At 41.8% G+C, this 18195-nt stretch overlaps 1 protein-coding gene and 1 long non-coding RNA gene across 8 annotated transcripts in view; one reads left to right on the top strand and one right to left on the bottom strand.

Annotated features, from left to right (window-relative positions):
- The window catches only part of LOC133385145 (nidogen-2-like), a 43511-nt gene extending 30576 nt beyond the window's left edge, over nucleotides 1-12935 (top strand). For all 4 annotated transcript variants that reach the window (XM_061627573.1, XM_061627572.1, XM_061627571.1 and 1 more), the window contains exons 9-10: nucleotides 3853-4051; nucleotides 10839-12935. In XM_061627573.1, the coding sequence (XP_061483557.1) occupies nucleotides 3853-4051; nucleotides 10839-11056 (417 nt within the window). In that variant the 3' untranslated portion in view covers nucleotides 11057-12935. The remainder of the gene's footprint in view (nucleotides 1-3852; nucleotides 4052-10838) is intronic.
- The window catches only part of LOC133385146 (uncharacterized), a 143996-nt gene that overhangs the window by 84142 nt on the left and 41659 nt on the right, over nucleotides 1-18195 (bottom strand). The window lies entirely within an intron of this gene.

The raw sequence follows: 18195 nt of genomic DNA, 5'->3' as shown, positions 1-18195 counted from the left end.
TGAATGGCTATGCAAAGATGATAAGGCAAGAGCGTTTATTATACTGTCATTGTCAGACTCTCAATTGCTATACATGCAGCATGAGCCGACTGCTAAGCGAATGTGGTCTGTATTAAATGGGATCCATGTGAGACAGACAACGGGATCTAAAATATTTCTGGCCTGGAAGTTATATCAGATGAGACTGGAAGAAGGCTGTTCCATGTCTGAGCATCTAATGGAATTTAGACGGTTGTTCGCGGAATTAGAGGAGAGAAACGTGGCACATTCTAGGCTTCAAAGGGTGTTTATCATATTGTCGTCTCTTGATAAATCCTGGGATTCCCTTGTGACGTCGATCGAAGCAATGCCTGAAGCCGGTCTTAATGAGGAATATATTATGTCTAAACTTCTTCAGGAATGGCAGAGAAGAGAAGAATCAGCAAAGACGGAGCAAGAAAGAAGCAAGAAGCAGAACTTCAAAGACACAGTGAATGGGCAGAAAGCATGTTATTCCTGTGGAGCTACAACGCACTTACAGCGAGACTGTGCAGCCAAGCGTGGCAGACGAGGCTGGCAGCAATCGAGCGTGAAACTGGTGAGTGAAAGAGCTTGTGAGTGGATTTGTGATTCGGGAGCTTCTCACTGTTTGATCAATGATCCAGAACTGTATCATACATCAAGATCCGTGTCAGAGACTGTGGTATTGGCGGATGGATCAAGAAGAGAGGTTTTGGCTAGAGGAACATTGAAATTAAGTAAGCTGCAAACGATAATAACAGATGTATTGTGTGTTCCGCAATTGGATTGTAATATACTATCTGTCAAGAAACTGAATGAAATGGGTTATTCTGTATTATTTGACAAAGGGAAATGTAAAGTGATTAAGAACAATGAGGTCTGTATGGAGGGGTGCCTTAAAGACGCTCAATATGTGATTCAAACCAAACATGCAGGGTGTGCAACACTAAAAGCAAACAGGCAAACACATGAGAGTTGCGTGCACACATGGCACAGGAATCTAGGGCATGCTAATTATGAAACCATTATGAAAACTCCAGAACATAGTGAAGATTTGAAAATAAAGGAGTGTGGGCAATTTGTGGATTGCGAGGCATGTCATAGAGCTAAAGACACTAAAGCACCGAAGAACAAAGAAGCTGAGTGTAGCACTGACGCACCATACCAATTAATACATGTAGACTTGTCAGGACCTTTTCAAAGTTCAAAAGGAGGTGCGAAATACTTTATGGTGATTGTTGATGACTTTACGAGGTATTGCAATGTTTATTTGCTTAAGAGCAAAGACGAGGCAGAGAAGAAGCTGTGTTTATTCATTGAGAAAGTGAAAGTGCAACATGGTGTCACCATTCAGAGAATACGCTCTAATCAGGGGGGTGAGTTCACTGGAAAAGCATTAAAAGAATACCTAGAAAGTAAAGGAATAGAGCAAAACTTTACTGCCCCATTTTCTCCGTCTCAAAACGGGGTGGCAGAGAGGGAAAATGGGTCTCTTCAGGAGGCCACGAGAGCCATGCTGGGGGATTCTGAACTGACGAACGCATTCTGGGGAGAATGCATAATATATGCTGCTTACATCCAGAACAGATTGATACATAGAGCCCTTGGTGTATCTCCATATGAGAAGCTAACAGGGAAGAAGCCAAGGGTGGCTCACATTAAACAATTTGGGGCAAAGTGCTGGGTGCACATAGATAAAGGGAAATGACATGGAAAGTTAGCCCCGAGAGCACATAAAGGACATGTGCTTGGATTTGAGCATACATATTTCAGAGTATGGGTTCCAGAACTAAAACAAGTTGTGCTGAGTAGAAGTGTAAAGGTTCCAGAACAAGAGTGGGAACAAAACACAAGTGTTATTTTGAATGGTTCACAAGTATATGAACAGGTTAAAGACAAAGAGGATGATCTGTCTGGTTCAAATGGCACTAGTTCAAATGGTGAAAATACAGAGGAAGAGGAGTCCAAACCACCAGTGAGGCGATCTAAAAGGGCTAATATAGGAAAGCCTCCAATGCAATTTACAGTGAGCAAAGTAACGGGTCAAGGTTCTCAAACAGGAACAATATCAAATGATGATACGTTATGCATGACATGTATGGAACCTAAATTCATGTGAATAAAGAAACTGAGTGTGTGTAAACTGATGAAATTGAACTGTATTGAAATGGGATGGAAAACACTGTAATGTAAAATTGTCCACTGTCTTGTGGAGGTGGGGGCTGTTGTGTGCTCAGAAGCAATGTATTTCCACAAGGACAGTAAAACAGGCAATTGTGGGGTTAAGCCAGCAATGTGTTCGTGCCAAGGCCAAACTGCAGATGTTGCTGAGCAAGGGCACGGAATGAGATATAAGCGCTGGGCAAACCGAAAGCAAGGTGTGGGGGTTGTATTGGAGCTTGTGATTCTTGTAACTGAATGTCTTTTGGAATAAAGACTCTTAAACCTTTTAACGCGTCTGAATCTCTACCGGACCTGAAATCCTTTAACCGGGATACTCTTAGCAATCTCTTGTGCCAACTGGGTTCGCTGCATCACACAGAACAACAACATTTTGGCACAGCACTAACTCCAACCAATGAGCAGCCCTAATCTGAAAGTCGTAAATGTGAGAAAGTATCATTGAGCTGAGATGACCTATTACAATTAGAGTGATCCCAGAGTTTGACCCATGGTGGACAGTAGGTAACTGGTTATGCCCCTCAAGGTACCATTTTGACATCTTGAGCCTTCTTTGGCTAGAGCCGAATGATGGCGCATAGACTGAGTACCTGCCTGATTGCCCTCAGTTCTCAAGTTTCAGTTTCAGTGTGGGCTTGACACCTAGAGACCCCTGCATATGTCATCCTGTTTCAGGTGTCCTGCTGTGATGTCCCATGCTGCACCCCTTCACCACCCACACATTAACATCTGAAGTAGGTAAGCCTGCTTAATGTGTGTAACTGTCTCTGTGGGCTTCAACTAGGGACAGGAGAGAAATTCAATTCAGTTAGCATTTAAAGGTGAGCCTACCTAATTTGCACTTTGCAAAACAAAAACCATTCAAAAACAACCTAAAATACATATATATGCATGTACAGGTATAATGGTGTATAAAAATGCATATATTTACTGAAAATGGCATACATACTGAGGAAAATTGCTGTGTAAAAATGTGTACATGGTCAAAATTGCATACAAAGAGGAGAAATGTGCAACAGAATGCTGATGGATTTTCATGAAAAATCACACTGAAGTAGAAATGAGAAACTGCGAGAAAACAAAATTGACAGATTTGCCCATCCCCAGCTGCAACCCCATGCAAGCAGGGCTGAAGCTCACAGGAATGCACATTTGGCAGGCTTCCTCTATTCAGACATTGTTACTTTCTTTCTTAATTGGTTTTTTAAATGCAATTGCATTAAGAAAAAGAAAGAAAAAGAGAAAAGGAGGAAATGATGGGGGGAAAGCATCTCTGTCAGCTCACATTAACAGAATATTTAAACCTCTATACATCCATTTTAGTTTATACATAAAGATCAATCTTTGCCATCCAAATATGTATCCAGATGAAGTTGGTGTTTATAAACAATATACAGTGTGGACCTTGGGATGTTGCTGATTTTGTAGAGTGTGGCAAAGAACTGTCATGGTATATGAGCTGAATGAATCTTAATTTCATACTTTAAAATATTTACAGCACATGATTTTGGAAATGTTAAATGTTTCATGTAGACTGATCTTATGTTGTCTTTTATTTGCTGTTTAAAAAGGATTCTGGTAAAAGTGAAAAGAGTTAATGTTGTTGGTGTGCAATTACTCTTGCCTGTTTCTTATCTATTGACAGTTTGGAACAAATTTAAATACTTTCAGGTTACTAAAGGAATGAGAATAAAGCTCAGAGATGACAACTTTGATGTTATAATGACTGGATTCCGACCTGGAAGTGTGATTGCATATTTTACATTTCTCCTGCAAAGACAACAGTATATTGACGCAAGCAATTTTACAGTGTATTTAACGGAAGCAGTAAAAAAAATGCTTGATAACCAGACTGAAATAACAGTCAATGGTAAGTGGTGACTGAAATCTTGTTGTTCATGGCACATAGCACTACAAATGTCTATTCATAAATTGTCTAAGAAGGGCCCAGATCTTCATAGGAAACCATTCTGGAAGAAACTAATGCAGCTAGACCTTTTCTTTATGAGCAGGTGGTCTAGAAACCTGGAACACATATCACTTCTATGTAATTTAAGGCATATCCCATTTCCTTAAGGAAATCCTGCCAGCTAGCTAACTTTACCATGTACTTTTCTATCAGTACAGCACAGCAAAAACAAGAAAGAGTCTGGAGGCAACTTAATCACTAACAAATTGAATATGGCATAAGCTTTTGTGGCCAGGCACAGTAATCAAAACCCCTTTGCATCAAGTTGGCAGGCAGGGGGTTTGGACTGGAAGGAGGTGACAGCATCAGGCACAATTTGGACCCAATCACTATGCCAAATCCAGGAGGGTGCAGTGATTTTCCGGCTGTCAGCCCCAGCTTCTGTGCACAGCAGAGCTGTGGATGTGACAGTGGCCTTGTCTCTTTGTAAAGCCCTACTAGGTGGGAAGGTTAGGATTGCAGCCTAAGAATCCCCTTTGTCAATCACATGTAGTCCATGAAAGCTTATGCCAAAATGAATTTTGCCACAGAGGCTTTAAGATGTCACAAGACTCTCTTGTTCTTGCAACAACAGACTAACATAGCTACTCCCTTTGGAAATTAGCAGAGCAGCCTCCCTTGAAGGTGCAGGTTCACTGAACCTCACTGAGCTATCAAATTCACATTCCATCTCTGAAAACAAAAAGAAGCTATTAAAGATAACACATCCAGAAAAAGTTACATCATGACTCACAATGATGTCCCATTGAGAATAATCAGACTTCAGTTATTCATAAGTCCCATTCCACTGCTTTCACTAGTAGCAGTCACTAACGCTTGCTCAACTGAGCCCACGGTACTTGTAAGCAATTAGAAATGAAACAGAAAAGACAAGTGTATACTTGCAGGTAATTCATGAAGATGGGAGGGTGGTGGTGGTGGTGAAATGCAAATGGGGGCTCTATTCCCAGATCAGAGGATGTTCATCCTTGGAGGCAATTTTTTAACTGCTTAGGATCCATGCAGCAGCAAGTAGGCACAACCCTTCCTGCTGAAAAGTTCCTGGGGTGGGAGGTGATATGGGACTTGGAGGACACATGCTCAAAACATATTTCATCAGAGGCCAATTTGCCCCATACTTTCAGTGGTGAAGGGGCAATCTCTCTCACCACTGGAAGGATCCTGTTGGTTGGTTTGGTTTAAGGGTTGCATGAGAGGGCATATGTAATCTGAGGAAAATTCTTTGTCTTCCAAGGATCCTTTCAATAGTGAAGACTGACAGCCCTCCTCACCACAAAAAGGAACCTTGGATTTCTTTCACAGGGATCCTCCAAGGTCAATTCCACCTATGATTTCCTCAGCAAAGGGGAGCCATGGAACAAATCCTTACGGGGGATGGAACTGGAGCTGGAGGATGCATACCCTTGTGTCTTCTCAGCCTACTCCCCCTCTATCCTTTCAGCAATGAAAGAGAAATCCACCCAATATTGCCAAAGAGATCGTTAGTGGCATATGAATGTGTGTGTTAGGGATGCCTTCGCAGGGCATATGCCCTTCTCCCTTTTAAGCTGTAAAATGAAGGAAAGACTCTCAAATGCCCAGCTCCAGTTGACTAAGAGGCTGTATATGCAGATATTCCCTCGCAACCTCAGGAAACATACATGATGTCAGTAGTATACTGGCAAATTCAGAAGTGCAGTGTCCCTTCTTGATAGTCACAACCATCACCGCTGTTTTTAAGAACATAAGAAGAGCCTGCTGGATCAGGCCAGTGGCCCATCTAGTCCAGCATCCTGTTCTCACAGTGGCTAACCAGGTGCCTAGGGGAAGCCCGCAAGCAGGACCTGAGTGCAAGAACACTCTCCCCTCCAGAGGCTGCTGGGTTGAGAATGAGATCCTTGTCAATGCCTTCTCCCACAACAGATGTCCCTAGAAGCCAATCAGCATGAAAGGGGGGAGTATTAGCTACTGAAAATAGTCTTCTCAGTGACTGCCTCACCTCCTTTCACTCTGATTGGCTCCAATCAGCAAGAAAGGCAAGGAAGCATGTTAGAAGACTCTTCTCAGTGGCTACCACACTCCCCTTTCATGCTGTTTGGCTTGTAGGATGCTAAAGACATAGGGACTTAGTTGGGACCCTGCTCCCAAAAAAGTAAGGGGTCTAAGACCCCCCAAGACCCTGAATGAGTACACCCCTGCATGATGTACAGCTATTATCCTCAGCTGATTTGGGGGGGGGCAAGTGGAGCATCGTTTCACTTTCAGGCTGCCTACATAGATCACCCCCTTTATAAACAGAGGGAGTGGTCCTTCCATGGTTTCATACTAGACAAAGTAGAAGGAGAGGAAAACTAGGGCATAATATTTTTCCATGGCTATTTGGAATTTACTCCATCAATCTCATATGTAGTTGTATCAGAGAATTTTATTCTCTACCAGCAGCTGAGTCCAAGCAAATGAAGGATGTCCTTTGTTCTAGCAGCTTAGGCAAGAAATAATACTCTCAGGTTTTGTTTTGTTTTTGGTACTGCCTCAAATGCCTGGGCATTGTCTTTCTTTCATATTCAAAATCCCAAGGTATGCAGGAAGTATTTTTTTTGCTTCAGATAGGATGTCCTGTGGAAGCCAAAGTAAATGTCCACACCTTTTGAAAGCTCATATGCATCAATACATAAGACAGACCCAGACCTGCACAGGTGTTTACCTAGACAACAGATCGTTGAAGGTTAGAATTTCTTATGCAAAACTAGTTAGGGCCAAAAGATACATTATGCTAAGCATATAAGTAACAAATATGTACATTCTTTTTCTTTGCTAAATTTTATTATTTTTCTAACAAAATATATATACCACTTGATTGTAAGAAACCTCTAAGTAGTTTACAAGAGCCATTAAAATTATCAATTAAAACAGTCAAAAACATGTAATTAAAAACTTTAAAAAGAATTAAAACAGCAGTAAACTAAAAAAGATAAAAACACATAAACATCTACATGTCTGGGTAGACCTGCCTAAACAGAAACGTTCTGGGCAGGCACCAAAAAAAAGTACAGTGAAGTCACCTGCCTGATGTCAATAGGCAGGGAGTTCCAAAGTGTAGGTACTGCACAGTAAAAGAATGATTCCTTACAAGTGTGGAATGACTAATATGTGGCACCTGTAACAGTGGCAGTTTTGCAGATCTAAGTGGCCCCTGGGCATATATGGGGTAAGACAGTCCTATCAATAGGTGAATGGGGGAGGGGGACAATCCCAAGAGGGGATTTTACCTTTTGCTCATGCTGCTATCCTGATCCAGATCAGGTCATCCTCCCAGGGCAAAGAGCAGGTGTGGGGGGATGGAAGGAGGGGGGCAATCTGGACCAAGACTGTAGCAAGAGCAAAGGGTTAGCATCCTCTCCCTACTCTGCCGTGATCCCCAATGTGATAGTACCCTGTTGCTTAGCAAAGAAGAGACAATCAACAATTTCTAATCACATGCTTCACATAATATGAACAGCTGTTGGGCATTGGCATGGACCTGGTCTTGGCAGTGGCACCGCTGCCATATACTGTGGCACCCAAGGGGCTAGGCAGGGCAGGGTGGCAGTGAATTCAGGGTGGTTTGGGTGCACTGGTGAATGGACTGGATTGGCTCTGCTGTTGTTTCCGAACTGCCCAACTTCACTGCTGCCCTGCTCCCTTACCATCCCATTACATGGCAGCAACACCATTGCTGGGAGGCCAGGTGTACAATGGTGGCCCTTCCTGCCATCCGCTCTTGGTAACATGTAGTTTACTTTTGGCTCTTTCTTGGCAAATTAATTCCCAGAGACTTCACCAGCTCTGTAGGATTTCTAGAACCCATTAGCACAGAAAAATATCCTCCAAAACTAGGGCCTAGGCAGGACTGAAAAAAATGAAATAACTCTTGAGGTGTCATGGATAAAAAGTTAACGTAGGTCCAATGCTATTTGAGAATTTATTTCAACCGTGTTGGGGGTGAAATTAGCACCCAGTGACTTGTGCCACTTTGGGCCAGCCCTATCACTAGGCAAAATGAGGGAGCCACCTCAGGCAGCTGACTTGGGGTTAGGAATGGGCGATAAATTATTTATTTATTTATTGCACTTGTATACCGCCCCATAGCCGAAGCTCACTGGGCGGTTTACAGCAATCAAAAACATTAAAACAAATAGACAATTTAAAAACATATTTTAAAAAACAATTTAAAACACAATTTTAAAATTCAAAACTATATAAAAACAATTTAAAAACACATGCTAAAATGCCTGGGAGAAGAGGAAAGTCTTGACCTGGCACCAAAAAGATAACAGTGTTGGCGCCAGGCGCACCTCGTCAAACAGATCATTCCATAATTTGGGGGCCACCACTGAGAAGGCCCTCTCCCTTGTTGCCACCCTCCGAGCTTCCCTTGGAGTAGGCACCCGGAGGAGGGCCTTTGATCTTGAACGTAGTATATGGGTGGGTTCGTATCAGGAGAGGCATTCCATCAGTTATTGTGGTCCCAAGCCATGTAAGGCTTTATAGGTCAAAACCATCACATTGAATCGAGCTTGGAAACATAAAGGCAGCCAGTGCAAGCGGGCCAGAATCGGTTTTATATGTTCAGACCGTCTGTTCCCTGTTACCAATCTGGCCGCTGAATTTTGCACAAGCTGCAGTTTCCAAACCATCTTCAAAGGCAGCCCCACGTACAGTGCATTGCAGTAATCTAATTTAGAGGTTACCAGAGCATGGACAACTGAAGCCAGGTTATCCCTGTCCAGATAGGGACATAGTTGGGCTACCAACCGAAGTTGGTAGAAGGCACTCTGTGACACTGAGGCTACCTGAGCCTCAAGTGACAGAGATGATTCTAGGAGAACCCCAAAGCTATGAACCTGCTCCTTCAGGGGGAGTGCAACCCCATCCAGGACAGGTTGGACATCCACCATCCGGTCAGAAGAACCACCCACTAGCAGCATCTCAGTCTTGTCTGGATTGAGCCTCAGTTTATTAGCCCTCATCCAGTCCATTGTCGCAGCCAGGCAACAGTTCAGCACATTGACAGCCTCACCTGAAGAAGATGAAAAGGAGAAATAGAGCTGTGTGTCATCAGCATACTGATGGCAACGCACTCCAAACCTCCGGATGACCGCACCCAACGGTTTCATGTAGATGTTGAACAGCATGGGGGACAGAACTGACACCTGTGGAACCCCATACTGGGGAGTCCAGGGTGCCGAGTAATGTTCCCCAAGCACCACTTTCTGGAGGCGACCTGCCAAGTAGGAGTGGAACCACCGCAATGCAGTACCTCCCACTCCCAACTCAGCTAGTCTCCCCAGAAGGATACCATGGTCGATGGTATCGAAAGCCGCTGAGAGATCAAGGAGAATCAACAGAGTCACACTCCCCCTGTCTCTCTCCCGACAAAGGTCATCATACAGGGCAACCAAGGCTGTTTCCGTGCCAAAACCAGGCCTGAAACCCGAATGAAATGGATCCAGATAATCGGTCTCATCCAAGAGTGTCTGGAGCTGGCCTGCCACCACTCGTTCCAGGACCTTGCCCAGCAATGGAGCATTTGCTACTGAATTTGATTCAGTTTGAATTTCAAGGCAAACCTATCAAATTCACACTTTCCAAAGAATATGAGAATGGAAACACAGACACCCATCAAAATTTGCACTTATTCAAATTTTGCAATGTGGCTTGCCAACCAATCAATGTTGACAAAAATGCATATGTTAGGGGAAAGTGTGGATAAAAATGAACATATGAGTGAAAATAACATACAAAATTCATTATATGAGAAGAAATTCCTTACAAAAATGTGTACATTAGTCAAAACTAAATTCACACTAAAATGCTTCAGAATTTTGGTGAGGATGTTTTTTGTAAAAAAAATTCCCAAATTGCAGAAATGTGGAAAACTGAATTTAAGATTGCAAAGATGAGAAACTGAGGGAACTGAAACTGTCAGATTTTTCCATCTCTACATTGGGTGTCATGAAAGTGCAGCCAATTGCTAGTTACTTAATTTATTATTGGTGTATTATTCCCAAGGAGAGACACTCAAGGGTGTAATGCCTCAGGTGCCAAAATAACTTGGCTGCCTTGGATACTATGCACCTTGATTTTTTGGGGGGGGGCATCATTTGCTTTTCAGCCTCAGGCAATGAAATGTCTTGGGCCAACCCTGCTAGTTTTATGTTCAGTCCTTCTTAAAAGTTGCTGTACTTATTTTATTTATTATTAAATTTATATCCCCCCTTCTGCAAACAAGTGATAAAACACTAAAAAACTCTTTAAAATGACTTAAAAACAAAACCTCTTAAAAACAAAACTTATTTAAAAAGTTCTTTAAAAATTAGTTTTCAATACAGATGCAGACTGGGATAAAGGTGTTTACTTAAAAGGCTTATTGAAAGAGGAAGGTCTTCAGTAGGCACCAAAAAGATAACAGAGATGGCGCCTGTCTAATATTTAAGGAAAATAAATTCCAAAGGCGAGGTGCCACAACTAAAGGGTCTGCTTCCTATGTTGTGCAGAACTAAAGGGTCTGCTTCCTATGTTGTCCCTCTTGATGGGATAATATTGCAGGAGGCTCTTACCTGCAGAGTGCAGTGATCGACTGACTATAGGGGTGAGACAATCTTTCAGGTATCTTTATTATTTATTACTACTTGAGACTAGGCTAAACTTTTTCATGATATACTTTCAGCAATGATCACATCGCAGCTAGTGGAAGAAGATTTGAAACCAGTGAAAGACATTTCAACCTGGAAAACAGGAATAATTGTCCTTGCAGTGCTCTTTAGCATTGCATTAATATCGATTGTGCTGATGATCTCAGTACGGGTTTATACGAAGAGCAAAAGGGACAAATATAGTATTGAACCTCCAGGACTCATGGGAAGTTTTGCCTTCCAAAGCTTGTAAGTGTCTGCATTACTTCTCAGCTACATTTCCCCCTTAACTTTGCATCGTTATTAGAAAACAGACTAACCAGAACAAAAGATGAGTGCCAGTATACTCTGTATATTATTTAAATACATTTGAAGAGAAACCAGAACTAATGCCACTCAGTGGAAGTCCCCAGATCATTCGAGGGAATAGGGCAAAACCTCAAGAAACAGAGCTTGATTTTGCATCCAAAGGACACTTCAACAGAAGAAATTATTTGGAAAAGGAATAGAATCCTCACAGGGGACTTCAATATAAAATAATGGATATTTTCAAGTATGTCACAGTGTCAGACTTGGCTTTATTTTTGCATGCAACTGAATGTTTGAAAAATTATCCTGGACTCCAAACAACCCCAGAACATATTTCAAAGTCCTAGCACACAGTGTGTGTATAGAAGAATGAACTACATACTTTCACTTCTTTCTTTTTATTTCCATGAAGCAGGAGCAATTCCATTGTTGATACAAAAGCTTACGACTGTGAATTAATCTTTAAGCATAAATAAAAGTTCCAGGTTGATGAGAAGGGGAAAGTTGCATATGATTCCTACTCTTTTACAATATGCTGTGATTGCTCCTATGAAAAGTCTATGGACTACAACCCACATTTCCTAGAAATTCATGCCTCTGCATTAGATATCCTTATGCTCAGCAGCAGGCTGTGTGAGGGTGCTCCAGACTGTTTTGGGGTGGGATTATATCACATACCGACAAATTCAGGTTGCTCAATTCTAGTTGGTTGGGAAGTCTTGTGCAACAAACCCACTTCCCCAAAACTTTTTGGGATAAGAAAAGTTTTGGGAAAATGCACTGAAAATGGTCGGATAACACCTGCTTTGATGCAATGTCGCCTAGCCATCTCAAACAAATCAGGAAGAATGCTCATTAAATACCCACATCTAGTGGTGTAGTGGTTAAGGTGTTGGACTATGACCTGGGAGACCAGGGTTCGAATCCCCACACAGCCATGAAGCTCACTGGGTGACCTTGGGCTAGTCAATGCCTCTCAGCCTCAGAGGAAGGCAAAGGTAAACCCCCTCTGAATATCGCTTACCATGAAAACCCTATTCGTAGGGCCGCCATAAGTCAGAATCGACTTGAAGGCAATCCATTTCCATTTCCAGCCTCCCCTACAAAATCAGAATGAATAAAGAGGTAATTTGGAAATGCCTCCAAATTCCCTCCTAGAAATGATGCTAAATACCCATCAGTTTTGACATGACTGATCAATACCGACTGGTGACTGGAATCACTCACTCTGTGTGTGCATGTCAAATCAGTTCCCTACCTGTAAAACAGCTGACAGCTCCAACTTATCAGCTTGGTGGGTGCACACACAGCTCTACTCAGCAAGGGGCTCTGTAAACGATAGATGTGAGCTTTTCTACCCCACACTCCAATATTAAAATAAATTTAATTATTCCATAATAAATGGAATTAGCAATGCAATCTTGCAGTATTGATATTTTTTTGCATTATTTTTACGCAGTGCACAAGCTGTGAAAGATACATTTTAATAATCTGAACATTTGTGTATGGTTACATTAGCTCAGTAAATATAGACTCAATTACTGTGCAGGCATGTGAAGATTAAAATGTAATATTAATAGCAATGTACAGTATATGGCAGTTGCTTTTAATGCCCTTTGAAACCAGGTTGATATATTTCAGACTTGAATTTGTATAATAGCATTTATTTTGTACCTGCTTGACATATTTCTTTTACATGTTTTTCAAAAAATTAGTGTAGTAAATATAGATTTGCTTAAATCCCCTTTTGGGCTCATTCAAGAGGAAGGATAGTTTATAAATTCAATAAGTAATAATAATAATAATAATAATGAAGTGCATATGAAGATTAAAATTCAATATTAATATTAATGTGTATTGCTGTTGCTTTTTAGTGTCCTTTGAAAGCAGATTGATGTAAATTCATGAAAATACTGTAATATACAAATACATCAGACTTGAATTTGTATAATAATATTTTTCTGAAGCCTGCCTGAGACCCTTTTCGTTACATGTTCTTCAAAACAGTGGCAAATAAATATATTTTTTACTATAGTGTATTTTGTCAGACCTTTATTTTTGATAATGTAAATGTATACATAGAGACTCACGGTTTTACTATTCCACCTCTATCCCCCCACTATGTGGCAACCTAGTTATTTTTTAATTTACCTATGGCCTGGTTCACATGATTATAGTAAGCCAAACTACAGTTTACCAAGGCTGCACAAAAATGCAGGCTCCTGTAAAGGAACTCACAGCCACTTTCCTCCTTCCTAGCCCTTTTTGCTTTGGCCAAATGTATCATCCAAATGAGGGCCCATCTGCATTATACATTTAAAGCAGTAAAATACCACTTTAAACAGTCACCGCTCCCCCCCCCCAAAAAAAGAATCTTGGAAACTGTAGTTTGTTGAAGGTGTTGAGAGGAGACCCTTACTCTACCCACAGAGCTACAATTCTCAGAGTTCCCTGGAAAGAGGGATTGAATGTTACAGCTCTCTAGAAACTACAGCTCTGTGAGGGGAAGAGGGATCTTCTAATAGGGGTCTCACGCTCCTTACAAACTATAGTTCCTATCATATTAGGGGGATGCCATGATTGTTTAAAGTGGTATGATACTGCTTTAAATGTATAGTGCAGATAGGGGCCCAGGACTCCTGATTAAGCTCTCTTTTTACTTACCATGCACCGTAGGCCAGGTTTTTTCTCTGTGTGTATTTGTGTGTCTTGATGTGTCAAAAAGTACATTTGCCAGATATCCTTTGTTTTAAGGAACAAACATGTTTTAAGGATAATTCAGTTTTTCCTTTATTTCCTCCAGCCCTATGAATGCAGTACTCCATCCTGTATTGTTATTATAGTTTAGGGAGTTCTAGACCATAATGACAAATAACAATACATAATGGAATATTGCATTAATTCCCTACATTGATGCTAGGGTTGCCAGATCTCTGTTTTTCAGCCTGAGACTCTGGTGTTTGGGGGTCCCCTCTGGCTCTGCGGCTGACTCACCTTAATCTCCAGACTTTCAGCTTTCATTTTAAAAAAATTAAGTTTCTAGGTGGTCTGGTTCCAGAGATACGCACCAAAACGTCAGCCCCCCCCACAACGTCTTCCTTGCTCTAATCCCTGCCCTTTCAGGTTTTTAGTCAATAAGAAATCAGGGTGGTGATTGACAAGGAATGATAAAGCCAAAAATGTAGAGTCACATTGTATTGTCTGCCTTCAAGTCAATTCTGACTTATGGCAACCCTATGAACAGCGTTTTCATGGTAAGATGTATTCAGAGGGGGTTTACCATTGCTTCCCTCTGAGGCTGAGAGGCAGTGACTGCCCAAGGCTCAGACACGTGGTTTTTCCTGCTTTTCTGAACATCTCACAGATTGAATAAGTAAGCTTTCAGTCTTTTTCTCTCCTGTGTGTAGGAGTCAGAGATGTTTAAATTTTGTAGAGGGCAGTGTTTTGCAAACTTCCCAAATTGAAGCTTCAATCCTCTTTTCTCCCAGGTATTTTAACAGCATTTGAATAACATGTGTTTTTAACTTGCTTATCTGTTTTTATGGGTTTTAATGGTTTAAATTTGTATACTTGTTTTTAATGTTTTTAATTGTTGTAAACCGCCCAGAAAGCTTCGGCTATGGGGCAGTATATAAATGCAATCATCATCATCATCATCATCATCACCACCACCACCACCACCATCATCATCATCTAGTACTTGATTTTCTAGAGTAAACATACCCAGAGTAAACCCCATTGAATTCAATAGGACTTCCTTTTGAGTAGACATGGTTAGAATTGTGCTGTAAATTGATGAGACTTTTGAGTGAACACAGGAAAGAATTGTGTTTGTGTTGTTTATCTCTCCCCCTCCAATCCTATTTTAAAGCAATTAGGCAGGGCTTAGTTAGGTATCACTGTTTTTATTATGTTGGAAACTAATACTGATTTTATTTTTTTAATGTTCTGCAATGATCAACTGGTTTCAACAATAAACTATTATATGGGGTGTATGTACTTTTACATCTCCAGTGTGTGTGTGTGTGTGGGAATTGTTCCAACAACCCTGTGAGGTAGGGTTGCAGTCTGGAAACCAAGGCATCTCACAATAAGAAATAAATCCCTTTAAAATCCTATAACCATAAAAACAAGTATAAACAGTTGCAAAACAGCTTAAAATGGCATGATTCTGAATTTTGGGTTGTGTGAATGAAGTTGCTTATCACTTGAGGTTGTAGTTCTGTCCGTGTTTGAGTAAGCCCCACTGGGACTTGCTTCTGAATAAATAAACATAGGATTGCACTATAAATATCTTTACAGGATGTGTAAATAATAAATATATTTGATAGTCATGCTTATACAAATATTTCTTCATTTATCATATTTTTGGTTTTTGGTTAGGAATCCTGACTAGTTGTGAGATGCTTAGTTTTCTGTCTTACCCGTAGGAATCTTGTTGTGGTTGGTATGGTATTGCATTTAAGAAATCATCACTGTCTTTTGTTCTTCTTTTTCTGTTTGTATTTCATTTACCTTTATCCTCACTCCCTTTCATCCATAGAAGCAACAACAGTGTTCCATGCGCTGTTGACCATTGAACCACACTGTCACTGAGTCTGTTTTCCATCAAGTCTGCAAAACTGTAACTAGGGGGAGTTATGTCTTAGCCCAGTCTGGGAACGGACTGCCAAGGCAGTTGCTATGGTAACCATCTGATAGACTGGGAAAGTTCTAACAGAGTCTGTAAGTTGTGTCTTCTGATTTATGCCTCTGAACTGAGAGGTTCTCTTCTGTGTTTACCCCCGGGGGGGGGTGACTGAAGAAACTCTACATGTATTTACTCTTAAGCCTTAAGCCATAATGTCTTAATAAAGACTCTTAACATGCTTTATTGCTCTGAAGGAGTTTCTTGCTCAACTTAACTCCAACGTAATGTATGCTGTTTCACGCAACAACGCACACACGTCAACAGGGGTTATGGGCCCAGATCCACAGCGCATTACACGGGAGTAAGTTGCTGGTCTGAACGGCAGACGGAGTTCCAGAGGGCAGCTTGATTGATTGTACCAGACGGAGGTGAGCAACATGGCTGTAAACCTGTCTGGGGGAGGCTTGCCAATGGAAAGATTGACGGAAAAGAATTATGGCAGCTGGAAGCCGAGGATGCGGGCTTTGCTGATAAAAGAAGATTTATGGGACACAATAGATGGACCCACTCCGGCGGTACTGAATGCGGCCTGGACGTGTAGAGATCAGAAGGCGCAGGCTTTTATACTTCTGGCTCTATCTGACTCTCAACTGCTACACGTGAGAGATGTTACAAACGCTAAACAGATGTGGGACGTGTTGGAGGCTCTTCATGTGCAACAGACTGCGGGATCTAGATTGTGTTTGGCACGGAAGCTTTACCAGATGCGCTTCACGGGTGAGTGCGAAATGAGTGAGCATCTCACAGAATTCAGACGCCTGTTTGCTGAGCTGACGGACCGAGGCGTCGAACACTCTGAACTTCAGAAGACCTATCTGAACCTGGCTTCGCTCGATGGGACTTGGAATAATATGGTCATGGCTTTCGAAGCCATGCCTGACGGAGGTCTGAACGTTGCGTTTATTGAGGAAAAGCTGACCCAGGAATGGCAGCGGAGACAAGAGGCGATAAGTCCTGAGGAAAAGCAAAGAGCCAAGCTGAAAGAAGAAAGCAGACAGGAAAACAAGCGGGAGCAGCAGCGGCTGAAGTCTTGTTTTGCCTGTGGGGCTCATGGGCATCTCCGAAAAGACTGTGCAGTCAAGCGGAACTCCAGGGACGGAGGCTTGAAGCAGGGTAGTGTGAACTTTGTTTGTAAACAGAAGCCACAAACTTTAGCACCTATTGAATGGCTTCTCGACAGCGGGGCGAGCCATATATTAATTAAAGACAGAAGTTTGTTTTATGTTTCCGAAGAAGTGCAGGATTTTGTGCAACTTGCTGATGGATCACATAAGAGGGTGGAAGCCTGTGGACTGGTGAGATTTGATAAACTTGGGATAATGTCAGAATGTTTGTTTGTTCCGGAATTGGCTCATAATATTTTATCAGTTCAAAAACTGGTGTATTCTGGGTATTGTTTAACATTTGATAGAGAAAAATGTTTTATACAGAGAAGAGGCAAAGTTGTCTGTCAGGGTTTTATGACACAAGGGATTTTTAGAATGACCGTGGGTGTGAAGTGTGCTGATGCCTTGAGTTTAATGGGGCGGAAAGGGAATGACAGTCAGGGCTGTAAACAGACTACTGTTGTGACACCGTCGGCATTAACCATTCAAATGAAGCACGTGGAATGTGCGGAACCAACCTCATTTAATGAAATTAGGCTGATGCCTGAGGCAGAGAAAAATAAGTGGCAACAGGCCATGCAGGAAGAATTGAAAGCCATGGAACAGAATGGCACGTGGACATTAGTAAATTTTCCTATGGGGAAAAAAGGCCATAGGTTGCAGATGGATGTTTAAGAAGAAGAAAGCAAGTTCCGGGGAAGTACAGAGGTACAGGACACGTTTGGTTGCCAAGGGATTCACCCAGCAGCATGGGACAGATTATGATGCTGTTTTTGCCCCGGTTGTGAAACATGAGTCCATTCGTGTGCTGCTGAAACTGGCAGCGATGCAGAACATGAGTGTAAATCACTACGATATAGGGACGGCATTCCTACATGGTGATTTAAGAGAGGAGATATATATGGAACTGCCTCTGGGTTCTGTGTCAAAGGAAGGGTTCGTGTGTAAACTGCATAAATCAATATATGGACTGCGGCAAAGTGCACGCTGCTGGAATGAGAAATTGGACAGAGTGTTGCATGGAATGGGATTCCAAAGATGCAAGGCAGATCCATGTGTGTATATAAAGAGACAGGGGATGAAAACCACGTTCTGTGCAGTTTACGTTGATGACATCATGTATTTTTATCATGAGCAGCAAGAGGAACGAGAATTTAATGAGCAACTGGGCAGGCAGGTGGACACAAAGAATTTGGGGCCTGTCACACACTATTTAGGCACGGATATTGTGCGTGCAGAAGATGGAAGCATAACATTGAGTCAGGAAAGTAAAATAAATCAGATCAT

Source organism: Rhineura floridana, chromosome 5, assembly GCF_030035675.1.
Source record: "Rhineura floridana isolate rRhiFlo1 chromosome 5, rRhiFlo1.hap2, whole genome shotgun sequence".
NCBI lineage: Eukaryota > Metazoa > Chordata > Lepidosauria > Squamata > Rhineuridae > Rhineura > Rhineura floridana.
This window is presented reverse-complemented; position numbering and strand designations above follow the sequence as displayed.